At 52.5% G+C, this 23,265-nt stretch overlaps 1 protein-coding gene across 10 annotated transcripts; it reads right to left on the reverse strand.

The window, feature by feature from the left end:
* Positions 1–562: 562 nt before the first annotated feature.
* TPD52L2 (TPD52 like 2) lies at positions 563–20,415 on the reverse strand. Of its 10 annotated transcripts, none has more exons than XM_064167357.1 (10): positions 20,291–20,388; positions 19,407–19,525; positions 17,506–17,654; positions 16,534–16,593; positions 14,606–14,665; positions 9,133–9,234; positions 4,819–4,845; positions 4,429–4,470; positions 2,762–2,810; positions 563–2,447 (listed from the first exon to the last, which is right to left on the reverse strand). In XM_064167357.1, the coding sequence occupies exons 1-10, from the start codon at positions 20,307–20,309 to the stop codon at positions 2,352–2,354; spliced, it is 723 nt and encodes a 240-aa protein (XP_064023427.1). In that variant the 5' UTR covers positions 20,310–20,388; the 3' UTR covers positions 563–2,351. The 10 variants fall into 10 exon arrangements, with proteins under 10 accessions (XP_064023427.1, XP_064023426.1, XP_064023428.1 ...); XM_064167356.1 differs by having other exon boundaries at positions 19,407–19,552; positions 20,291–20,380; XM_064167358.1 differs by having other exon boundaries at positions 19,407–19,501; positions 20,291–20,362.
* Positions 20,416–23,265: the final 2,850 nt, after the last annotated feature.

Here is a 23,265-nt window from a genome sequence, read left to right on the forward strand (position 1 = left end):
GTTATAGAATGGTGTGGGTTGGAAGGGATCTTAAAGCTCCTCCAGCTTCAACCCCATGCCATAGGCAAGGGACACCTCCCACCAGCCCATGCTGCCCAAAGCCTCATCCAACCTCGCCTTGAGCACCTCCAGGCAGGAGGCATCCACAACCTCCCTGGGGCCCAGTGTCTCACCAGCCTCACTGTTAGGAGTTTCTTCCTAACCTCCAGTCTCAATCTCCCCTCTTCCAACTGGAAGCCATTGCCCCTTGTCCTGTCACTACAAGCCCTTGTAACAAGTCCCTCCCCAAAAAATACTGCCAGAGCAGGACACGCAGGAGGAAAGGAAACATCCACTCACATCTACTGGAAAGGAAGCAGCAGGCTGTAAATATTTAGTACACATCTTCATGAGAAAGCATCCCAACAGCTGATGCACAAACAGCTCAGAAGGATGGGCCAGAATATTTCAGTTGCTTCTTTCCAGCAGCCACTGCAGGCAGCTGGTATTTGCCTGATAAGTTCATACCACCCAAGAGCAGACTGCAGCACCCAGAGAGACAACAAAACAAAGATCCACCCTGTTTTTCTCCCAAAGGAATGCTTTATTAACAAGTTTCCTCACTAGTTATCTGTAGAAACAGTTCAACACCCAAGCCCCAGCTGTCCCAGTTTCACTGGCTCTGTTCCTTGCAAGGAAAACCAGTTGCCAACAGGGAGCACCAGTAAAGGATGCTCCCCCACCACCACCACTACCCAGTACATCTGCCTTCTAATGTCACCCTGTGTCCCCAGGTCTGCAGAGGGAGGGGAGCAGGGGGTAGGGGGAAAAGGGGTTTATCAACCAGGTTAAGTGTCAAAAACTTGCTCCTCTAAAGAAGGGTCAGAAAAGGTTGAGTTCCTCCAGGGTGAAAAACCACTACAGCTACCCCTCTATGTACATCAGCAAGTCTAAAGGCCTGAGTTAAGTCCCACTTTGCCTCTAAGGCACAGAACTGCTCACTCCAGGTACTTCTACTGGAGGCACCTCACCTAGAATAAGATCAGGCCTCTAAGAGAACACTCAGAATTCTTCAGCTCCTGAGCAGTGAAGAAGTTGGACGTCAAAAGAGCAAACCATCCAGCTCCTGAGGGAACCAGGTGAGCTCTGTGACTCTCAGCCAGTTGTAGAAGCCAAAAAATTACAGCTGGGGCCACCAACACAAACACTCATCCAGTCCCAGGCAGTTGGAGGAGCTGGAGAAGCCCCAGAAGAGCAGAGCCCCTTCAACAGTGTCCATATTGCTAGTGTTGGCCTTGTAGAGGTGGCTCTGTCACCAGCAGCATTCTGCCATTTCTCCTCCAAGAACCAAGGTGCAAACTGAGAAGGGAGAAGCGAGTTTGGCACGCCCAGGAAGCAGAGTGCACCACATGGAGCAGAGTGCACCACTGAACTGAACACAAGGACTGGCTCACAAGCATGCTGCTGCTGGGGGATGATGCAGAACTCCAGTGCTCAACACTCCAGCTTTACAACCTCCTCTAGAGACAAAAAAACACCCAACCCCATCAACAAGTAAAGCACAAGGTGATGTAAGGCTTGCAGTCCAGTTGCAGAGTCCTAAGATGATGTCAAAGCTTCTCTTATTATTATTATTACTTCTTTTTTTGGCTGGTTTTGTTTTAAGCTTTTATTTCTTTAAAGTTCATTGCATTGAAAAATAAAGGTTTTTAGTTTTGTTAAAGCTAGAGCATTAGTGTAACAAGGAGGCAGCTGCTAAGTGAAGTTTCCCTGGTGGGAGCCCAGAAAGCAAACCAAACCAAACCACAAAACCAAACACACCACCTCAACTGTTTACCCCATTCACCAGACTGCTCCAGTTCAGAGCCAGAGAAAACAGTAAGAGGAGAAGCTCAGGGAGTAGCTGCATGGTATGTTCTGGAGGGAAAAGACAGCCAGAAGCTGAAGCTGAGATGCTCATGCACTTGGGCTTCTCCAGTAACTGCCCTCCTCACACTGCTCAGTTCCAAGTTATGTCAGACAAGAGGAAAAAAAAACCAACCCCACAAAACTGATTTGTTTTCATCTCTACCAATGGCATTTCTGAGCTACTTGAAGGAAACTATCTTAGCTGCTCTCCCAAAAGGACAGCAGTGATAACACTTCATCTACAAACTTTAGTGTAAAATATTATCTGTGTACAAAACATTGCATTCTCTTGATTTGATGCAGATAGATCCAGCAGCAGTGTCTATGAATGGATGATGGATCTCTCCAGACTGGCTCTCTCACAGCCCCTTCTTGGATTGGTTGTGTCGTTGCTGTTGGGCAGATTTGAAAGGGAAGGGGCTGGCTCTCAGCTGTGGTCAGCCTTGTAAAGCCAGGTCCTGGATCTAGAAGGGAGTGTTGTCCTGTGGAGGCTTGTCCCCAGCCCCTGAGGGGGAGTGGAGGCTGTCAGTGCTGTTCTCCCTGCTGCCCACCACTCTGGACTAAAAGGAGAGAAGAGAGAGTTAGGATAACAAGCAAGCAGCACTGAGAACACCAAGTCAATGCCCCTTGTCGAGGTCACCTACTGCAGCCAAGGCCTGACTGATCTGAGAGGTCACAGAAGCAATCACAGACTGGTCTGAGTTGGAAGGGACCTTCAAGATCATCCAGTTTTAACTCCCCTGCCATGGGCAGGGACACCTCCCACTAGCCCAGGTTGCTCAAGGCCTCATCCATCCTGGCTTTGAACACCTCCAGGAAGGAAGGAAACAAAAAGCTTCTGCATCACACTATCTTCACAAGACAAAGCAGTTACCTTTATGGTCCCAACTCTATCTTCAAATGACTTGAAGGTTGCAGAATTCCTTAAAGGAGAGAAGAAAACACAAATAAATGAGAATAAATCAAGCTGCTTCTTAAGCAAGTCAAACCACACAGCATGACTGGGTGCTCTGACTGCTCCCAGGCACCGAGAGCAGCACCCAGAACACTTCCAGCTCCTCACAGCCATTAGCACAAATCTCTCAGGCACATCAGCCAGGCTCTAAGGGAAAACATTCACACTGTGTGCAACCCACTCCACTGCTCAAGCTAAAATGGTGAGGGAAACGAGTCCCAGTTCACAAGGGAATCACCACAAGCAAAGAAACTAGCTCTGAGCGTTGCAAGGCTTCCAACCAGAGGTTTGTTGCCTTCAATAATGGCAAGGAAAAGCTGAAAAGGATTTAAACCAAAGGGTTTTGGGTTCCCAGGCTACATCTCAGAAGGCTGGAAGAGGAAGGGCCATGTGCCCTCACCTATGGGCAGCTTCCTGAGCACAGGAGGGCTGGCTGGCAGCAGCAAAGGCTCCCAGACCCCACTGTGTCATAAATTAATCAGGATCTCATCCTCCTAGCAAAGAAAAGCAGGTCAATTGTTTGAGGAGCTGACAAGCTGCTCTGCCTGTGAACGATTCCAGGGGAGGGCTCTGCACTGTGCATGCAGACCAAGCAATTACTCATCAGGAGCTGCTCTCCCCAGGCTAGGCTGCAGGAGCGCTGGGAGCTGACTCGCCTCGCCTCAGCTATTTTTGTTCCACAGAACTGCTTCATGTTTGTGCCCATAAAATAACCTCTGCTGATCTGGAAGGAGGATGATCAGAGACAGGGCTTCTGTGGGCCTCACAGAAACGTTTTGGTTGGAAAAGGCATTCAAGATGGAGTCTAAGGCTTAACCCAGCACTGCCAAGGTACCACTAAACCATGGCCCTCAGCACCACATCTCCATGGATGTGAAACCCCTCCAGGGATGGGGACTCCACCACTGCCCTGGGCCAGGCCGTGACAACCCTCAAGGAGAAGAAATTGTTCCTCATGTCCAACCTAAACCTCCCTTGATACAACCTGAGGCCATTTCCTCCGGTCCTACCACTTGGGAGCAGAGCCCAACCCTCACCTGCCTCCAACCTCCTTTCAGGGAGCTGCAGAGAGCCAGAAAGTTTCCCCTCAGCCTCCTCTTCCCCAGGCTGAACAACCTCAGCTCCCTCAGCCACTCCTCACACGACCTGTGCTCTAGAGCCCTCATCTAGCCCTTGCAGGTGTTCCTCCTGCCAGGACACCTCCACCTGATGCACAAGCACACAGCAAGAATGGTGCTGAGCTCTAAGGCTGGATACAGGGAGTTCAAGGTAGGATTCATTCTGACATTGGCAATGGCCATACCACACACTGCAGGAGGAAGAGGACCTGTGAAAGCTGAGCACTTCAATGAGACTTTGGTACAGTTGTGACACTGGGCTGAGGCCAAGAACCACCACAGCAAGGGTTTGGGTTCAAAGCAGCCCGAACTACTCCAACTGTAGTACTTGGAGACTCCATACAGTGAGCAGGGGCTGCTTGAGGAGGGAACCAGTGGTAGACATGAGAAGATAAAGGTCACAATGATGGATTCAGCTGCATCCTCCCACCAAACCCCCCCTCCAGACACAGGTGTTGGCTACGTTACCTCATGGCTGGCATACTTATGGAGTGGCGAATGGAGTAGCTGCTGCTCGGAAGCATTTAGAACAAGGAGGAGAAAGGTAAAATGACCATTTTATACTGACACAAACAGCACAGCCCAGCTTCTGAAGCACTTAGTGTCCACACACAGGCTGCTGTGGACAGCCACAGCAGTGAAGGCCAAACCCCTCCTCCCCTATTGAAGAGTTGCCACTTTTTTCCAGGCATTTAAGCACAAATATCTAACATCGAACTGCAACTGTGATAGAAAAGTCAATTTCAGGGGTCAATTGTGCATCAAAAGGGTGAGCCAAAATCATCAGCTTCCCCTTCAACATCTGCAAGGGGCTGGCCAAGAAACAAATGCTTTTAGGAGCCTTTAAGAACGTCTTACCTAAAGGAGTTGGAGAAGGGGTGAGCCCTGGGAGACGCCACAGGCAGCGGAGAGGAAAGGGAAGCAAGAGTCAGACACTTGTGCAAATCTCAACACTTAAAGGAGGGCAGTTAAGGAGGGACATGGTCATGGGACAGAAAAGCCAACTACCCAGGAGGAAACCTCAAAATAAACTCCAGAAGCAGGCAAAACTCAGTTACTTTTCATTAGGTCAAGACCTTCAGGGAACATAAAGCACCAACAGTCAGAGTGCTGAGGAAGGAAAGGTTGTTGCATCCCCACCCTAGCACCCAAACCATTTTACCTGCCCCTATCCACTGCTTCCATGGGACTTTGTGGGGGGTTTTGAGTGTGTTTTGAGATTTAGTTTAGCAGTGCTTGGTAAAAGACATTCCCCCTCCCCCCCAGAAACTCTCACACAAAGACAGCATTGCCAGGACTTGTGGTTGAGAACTTCTGTAACAGGAACCTGCAATGAACACTTGCACCAGGCCTGCAGATTTGCAACTCACTGCTCAGAGAACAAACACCTCTCAGCATACTGAAGATAAGAGTATCTGGATAAAAGGGATTATTGTTTACTCCCCCCCCACCAACAACCTTCTTGCCCATTTTGAGGTTTACCCCAGCAGGTGAGCAGATTTCAGCCCGATTTTTGCAAGGCAGCAACACCTCAGCAGTCTGGAAGAGATGGAAGCTTTCCTAGCCTACAAGGAAGACCATCAGGATGCTCTCAAGGGGCTTCTCCTACCAGCAGCAGAGTTTTATTCCACTCAAGCATAAGTTCTGTCTCTGCAACAGGAAGCAGCCACAGCAAGTCAGATCTGAAGGAGCTGGCAAAGAGCACAGAGGCTCTTCCCTACAGCCAGAGCTAAACATTAGGCTTTGTGGTTTCATTGCTCCACGCATCCAAGCCAGCTCTTTGGCAAGGAGACTCCTTGAAATGCTGTCTTTGCATGCAGAATACATTCACTTGCTACTTACTTCTGTTTAAAGGAGAACACCACAGCTAACACACAGGCATGCAGCATGCTGCTCTGCATGCAATACCACAAGCAGCAGGTTGTCGGTCAGTCTCTTGACCTGCATCTAGCAGAAACCCTTCTGCTTTCATCAGGGTTTGAAAGTTCACCTAAATCCAAGGATCTACAAGCACCTTTGAGAGGCTCAGGCTACTACTTCATCAGGCATCTGCTTGTAGTATTATGCAGAGCAAACTTCAAAGTGAAGTTGTATTGGAGGCACAGAACCAGAGAGCAAGCTCTTGTCACCAAAAAGAAAGCACTTCCCTTTTGGCAGCATACTGAGATCAGTAAAATGCTGGCCCAGAACATCTAAAAGCTTTTTGTTGTTGTTGTTTTGGTTTGGGTTTTTTCCACTGTAAGTGGAGATAAAAAGGAAAAACCCAAACTGGCCAAGGTTTGGTAAATCCCATCTGCTAATTAAGGTCCATTTTCTCCCTTCAAGGCAAGCTGAATGCAGTTAGTGCACCTCTTAACTCACAGGATCTCACACAATCCACGCTTTTAAAGTTGCAAATTAGTTTGGCCAGAACACAGCAACCCTAAAGATTTAACCCAGGGACTTTTGACTTGTGTTCCAGAGCATTTTTCCTGGCATTCTGACTACACCCTCTGTGTGTCAGAGGCATTAGTGCCATTCATCATGCTTTCCTTGTATTTATCAACCACTGAGGGCTGACTAAACAAGGAAATCCCTTCTGTTATCTCAACACTTCCAGTGATGGAAAATAAACTTGCTTCACAAGTAAATTTGTGCTGCAAGAGGAAAAAAGACACAAAGTCCAGTAGCAGAGTTTGCAGTGTAGGCTATGAGGCTTGCAAGAGATTCTCTGGGGACAGAGATCAGAACTCCTTGAGAAGTGATCACAACACCACACCAGACTTCACCCCTAGTCAGCTCTGATCACACCTCACAATGCCAGTTTCACCTGCCAAGGGTGGAAAAGGAGACAGATCCTGCAGAAGCTTATGCCCAGAGTTAAACCTCATTCAAAAACCACAGATGTCAAGACTTGAGTGCAGCACAGGAGACAGAATTTGTTTAGATACACGAGAAGTGAGTCTTAAACTTCAATCATTACTGTGTTCCCCCACAGAGATAAGGCAGTGATTTGGGCAGGGATTCCCAAGCTGCCTCTATTTCATAACACCCCCCTGGAGGTATTAGCTATAAAAAGTGATGCCAGTTGTTTAAGTTGGTGATTAATGCTGAGCAATGCCAGTGCTGCACAGCCAGCTCTCACCACAACTGTCAGGCCAGCTCTGTCACCACTCCTCACATGGCTGTGCCTCCTCTCCCTCCAGCACCCTCACAAACATTGCTGCTGCTGCTGCATGAAATGGATTTTCCCAGCTTAAAAACCAGGCAGGACCAAGTCTGTCCAGATGGTGGCAACATGGGTTCAGGAGTTCCCCAGTGGGTCCAAAAAGCAGTTCCCATCCTTTTTGGCACAACAGCCTGATCAGAGCACAGAAATCAGACACCAGATTCACCTCATGGATAGAGTCCTAGAACAGTTTGGGTTGGAAGGGACCTCCAAAGGTCACCCAGTGCAACCTCCTGCAGTCAGCAGGGACATCCTCCCCTACAGCAGCTTGCTCACAGCCTGCTCCAGCCTCACCCTGAGGTCCCATGCCTGGAGCTATTCAACTCCCTCCCCAGGCAACCTGCTGCAGTGTTGCAGCAGCCTCCTGCTGCACAATTTGTTCCTCACCTCCAATCTCAAGCTGTTCTGCTCTCATTCCAAACCACTGCCCTCAGCCTGTCCTGGCAGGCCTTTGCCAGCAGTCTCTCTGCATCCTGCTTGTAGCCCCTTCAGGTCCTGGCAGGCTGCTCTGAGGTCTGCCTGGAGCCTTCTCTTCTGCAGGCTGCACACCCCCAGCTCTCAGTTACCAGTTTAGTTGGCTTCCCATTAATTTAGCAAAATGCAATACCCACCCCCATCTTGGACTAGGATCTGTACTCTGCTGAGATTACAGCTAAATCTTCCTGCACATTTAAGCAGTTTCCAGGAAAGTTAAATCCCAGACACTGGAAAGGGCAGGAAGTCAGCTACTCCTCTGCCAGATTCAGAGAAGTGAGCTACTGAAAACCACCAAAAGTTACCCTTCAGGAACACAGTGAATCACTCACAGAGGACAGAACCAGAGTAAATCAGCACTATGTGATCAGAGGCCAACGAGTTCTTACCATTTGGATACTCCCAGCCACAGTGGAATAGGAAATTCCCTACAAAGAACCACAGCTACCTGTTCAGTCCAGGGTCTGGTGCATGCCATTAAACACAACAACACTTCCTCAGTGAGCTATGTTCAGAATCAAGCCTCAATTCCAAGGAAAAGGTGGTCAGGAAAATTTGCATGTCATCATGAAGGGGAAGCAACCTTCAGCTTGAATCCGAAGAGCAGGTAAAGCACCAATTTAACCTTCAACTTTGTAGCACTGAGGCTTGGAGCAAGCAGCTCAGCCAGCAGCTGAGGGAACCAGATCTGTGTGTTCCAATCAGAGAGGTTTACATTTGCAACCCTCTCAGTGGTCATCTGCTTGAGCAATCTAAGTAACCACCAACCACCAGAAGACATTTTTCATGTGGTCATGGTCTGCTGAAGCAATTCCTATCTTCCAATCTCCGTGACATAACTGTGCCTGCAAGGCATGCACTGAAAGTGACACCCAGGGCTGGGCCCTGCATGGAACAGAGCCCCAGAGCAAAGCAGAGCACAGGGTGATGAGCTCTTGCCAGTCCTAAGCAGTAACACTGAGAAAACATCCCTCCAGGATCCAGTCATAGAAGGAGTTGGGCTGGAAGAGACCTCCAGAGGTCATCCAGCCCAGCTCCTCTGCAGTGAGCAGGGCAGCTTGGTCAGAGCCTTGCCCAGCCTCCAGGGATGAGGCTTCAACTGCTCCCCTGGGCAACTTGTTGCAGTGTTCCAGCACTCTCCTGGTGCAGAACTTGTTTCCCAGCCATGAATGGGAGACTTAAATCTAATTTCTTCTATATGATGTAAAAGCTGCAGTGAGGCCACGTGGTAGGAAAAGGGAGGAGGCTGCTGAAACCAACCCCAAACTTTTGTCAGTTCTCCTCAGACAAACCAAACTCAAATGCCTCAGAGCAGGTTTTTATCCCATCAAAAAGCCTTTAGTAAGTGTTTAGTCTGTCTTGAACTGTGATGCAAAGGCCCACACAAAGTTCAGCAACAAAGTGCTGCCAACTCTGCAGAGAACTGGAGACCCCCACAAGCCCTAGCTATTGTCTCAAGTCTCATTACTGTTTAAAACCAGAGATCTTACCTCATGTCACCAAATTTCCTGCTGATAACAGAACCTACGTTGGACAGGGCTGCTGAAGTCTTCTGTCCTGCCTGGGAAAGGGTTTCCTGGGTCTTCTTATAACTGAAAAGAAAACAAAACCATCACAAATGGAACTAACAGGCAGGAGCTGAAAGCAAGAAGCGTCCCACCCCGCACCCTGTTTTGCAGGAGGAGAGAAGCTGGGTTAGTGAGCTGCACTGACCTCACTCAAAGAGCCTCTCCCAGCCTTGCACAGATCCAGACTGGAAGTTAGGAAGTCTGCAAGTGTAGGACTAACCTTTTCCATACACTGCCCTCACCATTTGGACTCCATGTTCTTAAATCTGACAATCATTTGCAGCAACCCCTCCAACAGCTCAGCTTCCACATGGCACCTGTACCACCACAGCACACTGTCCTGCTTGCTCTACCAGCTACCTTGTAGTCTCCTTCAGGAAATAGGTCTAGGAATCCATTCCATAATATTCTTGCAGCCTTGGAGAAGCCAAAAGTATTTCTTGCAATGCTGGGTTAAGGAGGAAAGAAGCAAAACTAACTTCACTGTATGGGAAAGCAATGGAGGAAGCAACATTCCCTCTGCAGCTGCTCCTGGGAGAGAACTTGGAGGAGAAGTTTCCCATCAGTTACCATCAACCACAGCACCAGAGGAATCTGACAACTCTTTGCCAGCTGGCAACAGAATCACAGCATGGTAGGGGTTGGAAGGGACATCCAAAGGTCACCCAGTGCCACTCCCCTGCAGCCAGCAGGGACATCCTCCCCTACAGCAGCTTGCTCACAGCCTTCTCCAACCTCACCTTCAACAGTTCCAGGTATGGAGCCTCAGCTCCCTGCTGCAGTCTTCCAGCAGCCTCTTACTGCACAATTTGTTCCTCACCTCCAATCTCAAGCTGCTCTAGTTTTCATTTCAAACCACTGCCCTCAGCCTGTCCCTTCAGGCCTTTGCCTACAGTCCCTTTGCAGCCTGCTTGTAGCCCCTTCAGGTCCTGGCAGGCTGCTCTGAGCTCTGCCTGGAGCCTTCTTTCCTGCAGGCTGCACATCCCCTAGCTCCCTCAGTCTGGCCTCATGACAGAGGTTCTTCAGCCCCCTGAGTATCTTCATGACCTCCTCTGGACCCTCTCCATCAGGTCCATGTTCTTCCTGTGTTGAGGGCTCCACAGCTGGACACAGGTGAGGTCACAGCAGAGCAAAGGGACAGAATCCCATCTCTCCATCTGCTTCTGATGCAGCCCAGGCTGCCATTGGCTCACACTGTTGGCTCACAGTGAACTGCTCAGCACCAATCCTGCCCTTACACATGCTTTCAAGTGTTGCAATAACTGAATCCTAGAGCCAAAGCTGCTTTGGAAAAGGAGGATCCCAATCCTTGCCTTCAGCAGTTGGGCTCCTCCCCACTGCCTGATCCCAGTCATGGGATTTGCTTTACAGCTGGCTCACAGAAACCCTCAGGAGCTCATGCTCCATGAAGTGTGCTGTGCTGACTCTAGGTCTGCTTGGCACTCAGCTCTCAGAGATCAGCACTGAACCATGAGAGGAATGGTTTAGAGACTCACAGGACACCATCACCTTGCACAAGCTGCAGGCTCCCAGGTGTTAGATCTAGCTTCAACAGAATCACAGTGACAGGGGTTGGAAGGGACCTTTGAAGCTCTTCCAATCCAACCCCCATGTCAAGGCAGGATCACCTAGAGATTGTCATGCAGGAACACATCCACATGGGCCTGGAATGTCTCCAGAGGTGCTCCAGGCCTGCTCCAGGCCTCCAGCACCCTGAAAGAAGTTGCTCCTCATGTTTAGAGGGAACTTACATTCAAGCTTGTGCCCACTGCCCCATGTCCTGTCACCGGGCACCACTGAACAAAGCCTGCTCCAATCCTCCTGACACCCACCCTCAAAGTACTGATCAGCATTGATGAGATCCTACCTAAGGCTGCTCTTTTCCAGACTAAAAAGGCCAATTTTCTCAGTCACAATTCAGCAGATGAAGGCCAGAGACCTCTCAGTTGCCTTCTCCACAGGTGACAGCAGGGTTCTAAAGAAAAGTGGATCTGTAGTCCTCCAGTGCTGCTTCCTTCTGCCTGAATGTGCTCCTTCCTTCTGCCTGAATGTGCTCCTCCACCACACCAGAGAACTGTCTGTGCTGACACACCAAGCACTCATGTCACAATCTAGGTGGTGTAGATCATCATGGCTCAGCAATCTACATCAAGGCCACAGCCCAGCTGAATGTAAACTTGGAAGAACAAAAGAACACCCCAGCAGCAGCCAGCCTGGCTCAGCAGCCTGCTCCTGCATCCACAGCTCCCACACACCTCCCTCCCCACCTCCACTGCTGCAGTACAAGAGGCAGGGAAGAGCAGCTGAGAAGCTCTAACCCAGAACTGCCAGCAGACACATGTGGAGCTGCATCTGTGACAGCCAGGGATCAAGTTATACAAGGCTGTAATGCAACTCAACAACACCCAGCCCTGACCCAGAAGTTGGAATTGTTCTCCTACGTGGCCAGGTTTCTCAAGTCCCCTCTCATGTGTCACCTTCCCTGAGCACCAGTACAAAGCACAAGAGAATAATTCAAACCTGGGAGCAATGAAGGTGAGCTCTGGTGAATACTTTGCTACTGTCAGGCTGCAGCAATCATCCAGGCCCTGTGGTGTCCATCCTGTGGCATTCAACTCTTTCATCACAGCCTCCTAAAATCTCTGACTGAAAGGAGCCAGGTCTGAAGCCTCAAATCCTCCTTCAGCCATCAACATCAGCTTCCTCTCATTTGTTCTTCTCTAGCTCAGGACACAACCACCCAAAAGTCATCTCGTTGCCTGGTTACAAAACTGGATCTAGGGACAGACTGAGCTGATTTCTGTCCTGTCTGAGTACTGCTCACAGAGGCTAAGCCTGAGACTGGGAATGGCCTCTGGCAGGAAGTTCAGCAGTGCACAGGAGCAAGGTCCCCAGTCAGGCCCATTCCCAGTCCAGACAGGATGCTGGTTACCTATAATGCAGAGCTCAGAGACAGGGAAGAGGAGGCAGTGCATGAGAAACCCAAAACATGAATAAATCCCTCACCCTTGCATTTCTTGGACAGGACTGATTGCATTTGCTGAGCTTTAGACAAAGTAAGTGGAAATTCTGCTTCTTTTCTGCACTGTTGCTGGCATCTCACAGAAGGGTAGGGGTCTGTTCAAGGCAGGATTGGACGTGGCACTTGGTGCCATGGTCTAGCCATGAGCTCTGTGGTAAAGGGTTGGACTTGATGATCTGTGAGGTCTCTTCCAACCCTGATGATACTGTGTGTGTGTGTGAAGTGACCTCCAGAGATAGAGCCCAACCTCCCTGCCAAGGCAGAAGCACTTAGAGAAGGTCACAAAGAACACACCCAGGTGGGTTTTGACTGTCTCCACATATGGAGACTCCACCACACCTCTGGGAAGCCTGCTCAAGTGCTCCACCATCCTTACATTAAAGGAGCTCCTCCTCATTCAAGTTGGTGCCCCTTGCCCTGTCACTGGTCCCATCCTCCTGCAGTCACCCTTGAAGGATTGATGAGATCCCTCCTCAGGCTGCTCTTCTCAGACTAAACAGCCCCAACTCTCTCAATCTTTCCTCATCACAGGGAGGTTCCAGTCCCCTAAGCATCTCTGTAGCCCTTCGCTGTACCTTCTCCAGCAAGCCCCTGACCTTCTTGAACCAGAACTGGACACAGCACTCCAAATGTTGCCTGACCACTTAGCCCTCAATCCCCATCACCTCTCCATTTTAACCTCTTGCATGAGCTGCCACTGCCTTGTGCCAAAGCAAGCAGGAAAACAAACATGCCACAGCCACTGAGGCCAGCAGAGCTCTACAGAAGCAGGCTTCCGTCACCTTCCTGCTGCTTAGCCGCTACAAGGAAACAGACACAAGGAGAAGTTTCCAATTCCAGTAGGCACACCCAGGGAGGAACTCTGATTAAACAGCCCTGGAGTTCCAGCCACAGCTGTCAGCAAGGATAAACACCAAAGTGCAGCAAGTGAAACAGTGACTGTTTACATCTCTATCTAGGAACAGGCAGCAAAACAGCCTGTGTGCTTGGGAGTCTGTTGGGATACTCCCACTTTTTATCTCTGCTCTTTCATTTGTCTTAAGAAAGCCTCCTGCTCACACATGCTGCTGATAATCCAGCTCAAGGGACTCAACTCCATGCCCACTCCAGAGAAAAGGAAAAGCTACCTTCCCTAAAACCAACCTTACCCTGGTTACAGCGACATGAGCTGCCTGCTCCCGCTGGCTGCTGCGGAGGAGTCTCCTGGGTGCTGTGGGAAGAATGCAAGCAGAAGGACAAAGCCCAACTTCCATGGTGCTCTTCCATAGTTTAGTCCAGATGAGAGCTGGATTTCAGGTATTTAACAAGGTAGAATTCTAGAACAGTTTGGGTTGGAAGGGACCTCCAAAGGCCACCCAGTGCCACTCCCCTGCAGCCAGCAGGGACATCCTCCCCTACAGCAGCTTGCTCACAGCCTTCTGCAGCCTCACCTTAAACAGCTCCAGCCATGGGGCCTCAGCTCCCTCCCTCAGCAACCTGCTGCAGTGCTCCAGCAGCCTCCTGCTGCACAACTTGTTCCTCACCTCCACTCTCAAGCTGCTCTGCTCTCATTTCAAACCACTGCCCTCAGCCTGTCCCTGCAGCCCTTTGGGAGCAGTCCCTCTGCAGCCTGCTTGTAGCCCCTGCAGGTCCTGGCAGGATGCTCTGAGGTGTGTCTGAAGCCTTCTCTTCTCCAGGCTGAATACCCCCAGCTCCCTCAGCCTGGCCTCACAACAGAGGTTCTCTAACCCACTGAGCACTTCCATGGCCTCCTCTGGACCCTCTCCATCAGGTCCTTCCTGTGTTGAGGGCTCCAGAGCTGGACACAGTGCTCCAGATGAGGTGTCAGCAGAGCAAAGCGAGAGAATCAGTTCTCTCTATCTGCTGGCCACACCAAGACCTTCACAGCCAACAACTGGAGTGTAATAGCTGTGAGGTTTAAGCTGTTCAAGCTCATTTGGGATCCCAAGAGGACCAAACAGCTGCCTTGAACACTGCAGCTCAATTTGTTCTCATCAGGCAACACAGCAGAAAGAAAAGCTCCTGCTCCCCACAGAGGAAGGGCAACAAGAAGGGGTCAGTGTGGCTGTGCCACAGTTTGTCAGTTGAAGACAACATGTGGCACCTGGGGCTCAGCTAGCCACTAGCTTCAGCCAGGTCTCCTCTGAGAGCAGGCAGGCATCTGAGGGCCATCACCTGGACCAGAATGAAACCATTGAAACAGTGACCTGAGGAAAAGCTCCCTCACCCAGAAGAGGCAGTTATGGGGTTAAAAAGTAGTGAAAGCTAGAAAAGAGAGAGCTTTAAACAGAGCTAATCAAAGCAGGGCACTGTGAGCAGAGGCAGAGGACATTAGTGGCAGCTGTCACAAAAGCTGAAGGTTAAGACACTCACGCTTCTGATTGAGTTAATTTCTCATTCCAGTCCTCCAGTGTGCTGCTGGCTGAAAGATATCTACAAACACAATGGAGGTTAGATTCTGAGCCCAAGCTCCTGGCAGATGCTGCTTTTGACACTTTCCACATCATCAGTTGTCTCTTTACACTTAGAGTATCATAGGCTTTAGTTCTCTGGCAATAGTTTCCCCACTTCTGTTACAGCCAGAAGGAAAAGAACTGTTGAGAGGCAGTCAGACACCTAAGCCCCAGTTTCTGTCTTACTTCAACCTGTTCAGACACTGAGCACAAAGAAACCAAGCCTGCAGTTCAGAGGTGTCAGGAATTGGAAGCCTTCACATCTCCTGCTCCCTCCCTACACGCTGTGTGGGAGCTCTGGATTAAAAAAGCCCAGAGCAGTGAACTAGCTCAAGGCCAAAAACCAAATCAGAGTGCCACACCCAAAGCTGTATTTTATCCACATACTGACCTGAACAGACTACCAAACTTCTTGATCTTAAGAAATCAAGCCACTCTGCAGACCAAAGAGTACCTCAGGGGTTGGGGGAATTAACACTGGAGGTTAAGAACAAACCCAAGCACTGCAGAAAGTGTCTGCCACCAATTCAGACACACGAAGGGGCTCAGAAGTGGCATTTTACAGGCAGTTAACATTCCCCTGATGCAGAACTAAACCCAGTTTGATCAGTGACATTCTCCCTAATGACTGGATGCTCCCAACCCAAGTCTTCCTCTTAGCTACATACTCATCTTCACCACAAGATAAGGAAGGGAAGAGATTCTTGAATGCAGAAAACACTCAAGGGCTCCCTTATGCTCAACTATGCAGCAGGAATCAAAATGACTCATGTCTAAGAGAACTAAAGAGACAATAAGCAGGCAGATGTCCTATGCCTGCATTTGCCACCTGCTTAAGAATACAGGATACCAAAACTCATGGCTTTCCCATGCTGACATCAGAAAGGTTCACACACATCAACACAGAGGAGCCACAGGTAACACAGAGGCACCACCTCTATTTCCAGCTACAGATGAATGCCTTCAGCACCTCCTCCCCTGGCAGAGATTCACACAATGGGTTGGAAGGGACCATAAAGATCATCTAGTTCAAATCCCCCTGCCATGGGCACGGACACTTCCTACTGGACCAGCTTTCTCAAGGTCCCATCCAACCTGGATTTGAAAAGTTCCTGGCTTGAAGCCTTCACAACTTCTCTGGGCAATCTGTTCCAGTGTCTCACCACCCTCAAGGGGAAAAAAAAAGTCTTCCTAATGTCCAATCTAAGTCCAGCTTCTTCCACTTTGAAGCCATTTCCCCTTCACTCTGTCACTCCACACCTTTGCACAAAGTCCTTCTTCAGCCTTCCTACAGGAAGCCCTCCTCAGCTACTGGCAGGCTGCTCTAAGGTCTCCCTGGAACCTTCTCCAGGCTGAACAACCCCAACTCTCTCAGCCTGTCTTCTTACACGGTGCTCCAGCCCTCAGATCATCCTTATGGCCTCCTCTGGACCTGCTCTGACAGTTCCACATCCAATGAGAAGAGAAATAGTTTCAGAGTAAAGGTAAGAGGATCATTAATGAGACACTTGACCACACTAGGCTAAGCTACCCATGAGCAGCTAAAGGGTGGTTGATATTCTGGATCTGGTTTTTCATTTAAACCAAATGTGGTCTGGTAACTGATTGGAATTTTCCTTCTGCAATGGCAAGACCATGGGAGAGATGACAGCAGTAACATTGACTCATCTCCTCTGCAACTGAGGGATGCTCACAGCTAGAAACCAGGCATGCTGCTATTGACAGTCCTACTTCTCCAAGCTTCCAGCTCCCAACCAAGCCCTGGGGCCTGCAAGGACAAGCAGCAGCACAAGCTGGGGAGTGCAGCAAGGAGCAAGGTGGTGGTGCTGAGGAGCCCGAGGCACTCACAAGTCAGACTGTGTCACTCTGTCATTCCACTCTCCAAGTTTCTCAGATGTTTTCACATAACTAGAAACAGAAAGTGTTAATGAATATAACTTCAATATTCATTTTTCTTACAAGAAGACAAGGACAGATTGCAGTCACAGTAACAGGAACCAGGCAGGGGTGTAGGAGGGAAGAAGAGGAAAAGGGAAGGAATAAAAAGATGAACAGCTCAAGGATCTCCTCTGCAGCAGCACTGCCAGTAACTCCAAATCCCAGTCGAGTTACACCAGATGTGTGAGACTGAACAACAGCTCTGTGGGCACCTTTACAGCCAGGCACAACTGCAGGGCTCAACTTACCTCCTTCCCTCTCCTCCTGCCACTGCCAAGTGCTGCAGTGACCATCCCCATAACAGCTGCTGAGGAACAATCAGTTTAATTTCAGATCTTCTTCAGGCAGAGAGGACCACAAGTGACACACACCAATATTACAGAGCTTTACTCTGGGAAGTGCAGGCTGCACAACTCAGGAAACAGCTTCTGAGCCTGCACTATGCAGTAGAGCTTTGAAACTTGTTACAGAATGCCAGCTTGAAAGGGGATCCCAAGGATCCAAGGATCATCTGGTCCAACCTTGCTAGGTCATAGTCTAGTTGAAATGGGATGGCCCTGAACCCGAGTTCAGAACAAGACAGCAGCAGTCTGTGCCTCAAAGCACAGGCAGAAATGGGCAAAATGAGCAATCTACATCTCTAACACCATGAGAAAGAGCATCCAGCACCAGTTCACTCGCACCACAGACATAAAAGGTGCTGTTCACGCTGACATGATGCCACTGCCATACAAGAGCAATGAAATGTTTGCCTCTTGAGTGCCTTTTGCTCTGCAGATCCAGCAGAGCAAAAGCTTCCAGCCAGATGGAAGAGCCTTGGCACAGGCTGCAGGGAAATAAATGCTAGAGAGTGCTGCTTAAATGCAGGTGGAGGAGACTTACGCGTTGGAGACTTGGACATCATGCCAGCTTTTGGACAGGTTCTGCTTTAAGCCATCCAAAGGAGTCAGGCCCAGCTTCCTCTTCAGCTCTCCACAGTGCCTCTCTTTAGCAGCCAGAACTTGTCTCAGAGTGCCAATTTCTTCTTCAACCTTAGGGAGAGGCAGAGGTTTGTCTTAAGGGGCAGTTCAGGAAAGCTCTGGAAATGACTCGGAGTCAAGGTTCTACCACCCTTGAAATGAGCAAGACTTAAAGAACTGGTAGGAACATCAGCTACATGCAGAAGAACCCAAGTGAAGAGGAACAGTGCTAGAACAGGAGGCCTACAACTCAGACTTCAATGAGGAGAACATCCACCCAAGTATCTGTATCAGCAACTTAATGGCACCAAGGTCAACAGAACTCATTCCCAGCCTTGTAGTTTCGACACTAGATAACAATCAACTGCCAAACTTCATTAGCTGAAGCTTTATCTACGATTCTTTGCCTCTGATGTCATCAAAGCAAAGAGTTGCTCCACAGAGACCTTTCTGACATCTTTTTCAAAGTACTCTGAAGTCATTTTCGAGCAGGGAGTGTTTGTTTCTCCCTTAACTGCAGCTCACCAATATCTGCTGATCTGAGGAGTGGTCACTCAAAGTCCTTCCCTGCTAACGCTTGGAAGAGAAAAATCCACCATGAGATTCTTCAGTGAAAGGACCCCCAGAGAACAGCTGCAATTTGATTCAGCTGCAATTCAGACAGAACTGGTAAACTGACCTTTAGAGCCCCCCAAAAGTGCCCCAGATTTAGGCTATTAGAATCATAGAATCAACCAGGTTGGAAGAGACCTCAAAGATCACCCAGTCCAACCTAGCACCCAGCCCTAGCCAGTCAACCAGACCATGGCACTAAGTGCCTCATCCAGGCTTTTCCTGAACACCTCCAGGCACGGTCACTCCACCACCTCCCTGGGCAGCCCATTCCGATGCCAACCACTCTCTCTGGGAAGAACTTCCTCCTAACATCCAGCCTATACTTCCCCCAGCACAGCTTGAGGCTGTGTCCCCTTGTTCTATTGGTGGTTGTCTGGGAGAAGAGCCCAACCCCACCTGGCTACAGCCTCCCTTCAGGGAGTTGTAGACAGCAATGAGGTCACCCCTGAGCCTCCTCTTCTCTAGGCTAAACAACCCCAGCTCCCTCAGCATCTCCTCATAGGGTTTGTGTTCCAAAGCTCACCAGCTTTGTTGCCCTTCTCTGGACACTTTCCAGCACCTCAACATCTCTTTTGAATTGAGGGGCCCAGAACTGGACACAGCACTCAAGGTGTGACCTGAGCAGTGCTGAGCACAGGGGAAGAACCTCCCTCGTCCTACTGGCTACACTGTTCCTGATATAGGCCAGGATGCCATTGGCTCTCTTGCCCACCTGGGCACACTGCTGCCTCATCTTTAGCCTACTATCCACCAGTACCCCCAGGTCTCTTTCTTCCTGGCAGCTCCCAGCTCTTCAAAAGCACACAGACACCAGAAATAGCTGTCTGTAAAGCACAATACATATTTAAGAGAAAAAGGCTGAAAAAGAAATCCTGTTCAGTGCTCCACTGTTTCAGTTTCCTAAGGAAAAAGGAGTGTCTTTTGTAGACCACTTGCCTAAAGTGTTTTCTTGCTTCAAATTGGAGCTAAGAGCCTAGGTTAAGCTCACAGCATCACAACCCACTTATTTCCTCAGAGCTCTAAATTAAGTCATTCTGGGAAAGAGCTGCAGCGTTTGATGTATCTGCCAGCTTTGTGCCTTGTAAAAATCAGCTGAGAGCTCCAAAGGTAACAGCACTGCAGAATGAAAAACAACCCCCCCCAAGTGCTGTTCCAGCAGAACACAACTGAGGCCAAGCAGAACCCCCGCTGAGAGACACTCCCCATTACCTTGGCAAGCTCAGATCTCAACTCCTCCTCTTCAGCTAGAGTCAGCCCTTCGGGTGTGGACATCCTGGCCGAGGCTGCGTTATCCACGGGCACATCTGTCATGGTATCGGACAGGAGACCTTTGTTGGGAGAGTTAAGGTTGATATCTGTCACAGACAAGGAGCAGAGTGCAGACACAATAAGCAGCCAGCAAGCCGAGCACGTTATGCAAACCTGGGGGCTCTGACGGGAAAGGTGAAGAAAGGAGCTGCGTAGAAAAGGGAAGAGAAACCTCCGGTGGGGTTTCCTCCATCAGCATGTCTCCGAAGCTGCTCAGCCAAAATAGCTTCTCTGCCCAGCACCAGCTGCTAAATACCCGCAGGGCCCACGTGAGCCCGGGGGGAGGACGAGTGAGGGGAAAGAGCCCTGGGAGGAGAGAATGGGGACACGACGAAACTCGGGGGGCAAAGACGACGAGCCCCGTGGGAACGGGGACGAGCGTTGCGGGGAGAAAGGGAAGCTGTCCCGGGGACACAAACGAGCCTCCTGCCCACACCGCAGGGCGCTGCAGTTCCAGCCCCGGAGAGGCTCTCACACAGCCCCCCCCCGGCCCTGGGCCGTCTCTCTCTCCGGGGCCATCTCCCCCCTTCGCGTCAGCGGCTCTGCCCCGCCTGGGGCCTTCTCCTTACCCGGGCCATCCCCTCACACACACACTGCCGGGACCCATCGCCCCCTCACGGCCACAGCCCCCTCCCGCTGCCGCCGCCTCGGGCCTTCCCGTCCCCACAAGCCGCCTCTCGCCCGCACGGCCGGCCCGGCTCCGGGAACCCCTCGCCACAAAGCGGCCGGAAGCGAAAGCTCGTCCCCGACAGCCAAAGCGCAGCCCCTGCCGCCGCAGCCCTTACCCTGGCTCGCACTCTCCATGACGGAGCCCGGGGCCCGTCCCGCTGCCGCCGCTGCTGAAGGAGCCGTCACCGCCCCCCGTGACGCAATAAGTGTCGCGCCGCCCGCCCACTTCCGGGGCGGGTCGCGGAGAGATTGCGTCACGGACACGTCGCCCTGGCGACGGCGCGCGGCTCCCCGCTCCCAGCCCCGCCACCGGAAGCGGCGGCCGGGCGCCGGGTGACGTCACGGGAGGGGTGACGTCACGGGAGGCGGTCAGCGGGGCCGGGCGGGGCCGTCAGTGCCGTTCGGCCGGGCGGAGGGTAGGGGGCAGCACCTGCGCGGGGCTCCCGGCTCCGTCCCCGGGCGCCGCCGGCCGCGCTCCTGCCACCGAGCGCCATCGGCCCCGCTCCTGCCACCGAGCGCCATCGGCCCCGCTCCTGCCACCGAGCGCCATCGGCCCCGCTCCTGCCACCGAGCGCCATCGGCCCCGCTCCTGCCACCGAGCGCCATCGGCCCCGCTCCTGCCGCCGAGCGCCATCGGCCCCGCTCCTGCCGCCGAGCGCCATCGGCCCCGCTCCTGCCGCCGAGCGCCATCGGCCCCGCTCCTGCCGCCGAGCGCAAACGGCCCCGCTCCTGCCGCCGAGCGCCATCGGCCCCGCTCCTGCCACCGAGCGCCATCGGCCCCGCTCCTGCCGCCGAGCGCCATCGGCCGCGCTCCTGCCACCGAGCGCCGCCGGCCCCGCTCCTGCCACCGAGCGCCATCGGCCCCGCTCCTGCCACCGAGCGCCATCGGCCGCGCTCCTGCCACCGAGCGCCATCGGCCCCGCTCCTGCCACCGAGCGCCATCGGCCGCGCTCCTGCCACCGAGCGCCATCGGCCCCGCTCCTGCCACCGAGCGCCGCCGGCCCCGCTCCTGCCACCGAGCGCCATCGGCCCCGCTCCTGCCACCGAGCGCCATCGGCCGCGCTCCTGCCACCGAGCGCCATCGGCCCCGCTCCTGCCACCGAGCGCCATCGGCCGCGCTCCTGCCACCGAGCGCCGACGGCCCCGCTCCTGCCACCGAGCGCCATCGGCCCCGCTCCTGCCACCGAGCGCCATCGGCCGCGCTCCTGCCACCGAGCGCCATCGGCCCCGCTCCTGCCACCGAGCGCCATCGGCCGCGCTCCTGCCACCGAGCGCCATCGGCCCCGCTCCTGCCGCCGAGCGCCATCGGCCCCGCTCCTGCCACCGAGCGCCATCGGCCCCGCTCCTGCCACCGAGCGCCATCGGCCCCGCAGGGCCCCGCCGGCTCCGCAGCCCCCGTCCCGCAACTGCCCCCCGAGGGCCCGGTCCTTGTCACGGGCGGGCTGCTGCAGCCGGGGCTGGCGGCGTCCTGCCGCCGAGCTGACGGCTGAGAGAGTTTGGGCTGCTCAGCCTGGAGGAGGGAAGGCTCCGGGGAGCCCTCCTGGCCCTCCGGTGCCTGAAGGGCTGCTGAGGAAGCTGGGGACACCCTTCTGAGCAGCGCCTGCCGCGACAGGACGAGGGGACATGGTTTGGGCTCAAAGAGGGACATTCAAACCGGAGAGAAGGGACAAATGTTTAACACTGAGGCTGAGGAGAGCCTGCCCAGAGAGCTGGGAGCTGCCCCAGCCCTGGCACCGCTGCAGCTCAGCTTGGCTGTGGCTGCGAGCATCCCGCTCCGGTTGCAGCTGTCCCTGCGGGCTGCAGGGGGGGTGCAGTAGGTGACATTTAAAGGTCCCTTCCCACCCGAACCGGTCTGGGATTCTCCCATAATTCACCACGACGATGAACCGCGGTGCATTTCTACCCTTTCCACCCATCAGCCCCCGCAGGGTTTGCGACTCCAAGGTAGACCTGAGGGTGGCTATGGTGCCCAATGCATTCTCTAGCCCACCCCTGGGTACCACTGCTTTTTTTCCAGCTGTGCCTCCAAAATGCTGCTTTTACCAAGTGCCCACCTGCAGCTGCCACCGTAAGGGAGAAGCAGTAGCAGGAGATAGGCTTTCACCCTTCCTTGCTGCTGGCAGGCAGAGCTGAGACACAGCAGAGGAGGTTCCAGCTCAGCACAAGGGGGAACTTCTTGCCTGAAGGGTCCCAGAGCCCTGGCACAGGCTGCCCAGAGAGGTTGTGGAGTCTCCTTCTCTGGAGCCTTTCAAAGCCTGTCTGGATGTGTTCCTGTGTGCCCTGAGCTAGGTTGTGTGGTCCTGCTCTGGCAGGGAGGTTGGACTGGATGAGCTCTTTGGGTCATATAATCATAGAATCAGCCAGGTTGGAAGAGAGCTCCAAGCTCAGCCAGCCCAACCTAGCACCCAGCCCTGCCCAACCAACCAGACCATGGCACTAAGTGCCCCAGCCAGGCTTGGCTGCAACACCTCCAGCCACGGCCACTCCACCACCTCCCTGGGCAGCCCATTCCAATGCCAATCACTCTCTCTGCCAGGAACTTCCTCCTCACATCCAGCCTAGACCTGCCCTGGCACAGCTTGAGGCTGTGTCCCCTTGTTCCTGTGATCCTGTGACCTCGGTGCCAGTAATTTCAGAGGGGCTGGAAGCAGGACAGGAGCCAAAGCTCCCCAGCAGCATCAGCTGCAGGGCTGGCTCAGTTTTGAGCAGCAGGTGAGGGCTGCCCTACTTCCATCAGCTCTGCAACCCATCTCCTCCTAAACCCTCCTCGGAGCCTTCTTTTCATCCACTTTCGTTTTCAGAGCCTTCCCCACTCGGTCTCTTGGCGTTGCTGAGGGTGAGGCGTGAAAAGGGAAGCGAATAACAAATGGGGAACTGGGCATGAATATTTCAGAGCCCTTCCCAGCGGCGAGCCTCGGCTGCCTGAGCAGCAGGCTCTGCAGTTGGTGCTGCCAGCGCTCCTGGAGATGCCCTTTCTGGGGCACAGCCCATCGCTGCCGTCCTTGAAAGGACAAGGAACCTCCCAACAGCTCAGCTCTTGATCTAGGGTTTTTTTTGGGAGGGATTACTGTCAAGGTGGAAGCCTCAGCAC

This window comes from Pogoniulus pusillus, chromosome 29, assembly GCF_015220805.1.
Source record: "Pogoniulus pusillus isolate bPogPus1 chromosome 29, bPogPus1.pri, whole genome shotgun sequence".
Taxonomy (NCBI): Eukaryota; Metazoa; Chordata; class Aves; order Piciformes; family Lybiidae; genus Pogoniulus; species Pogoniulus pusillus.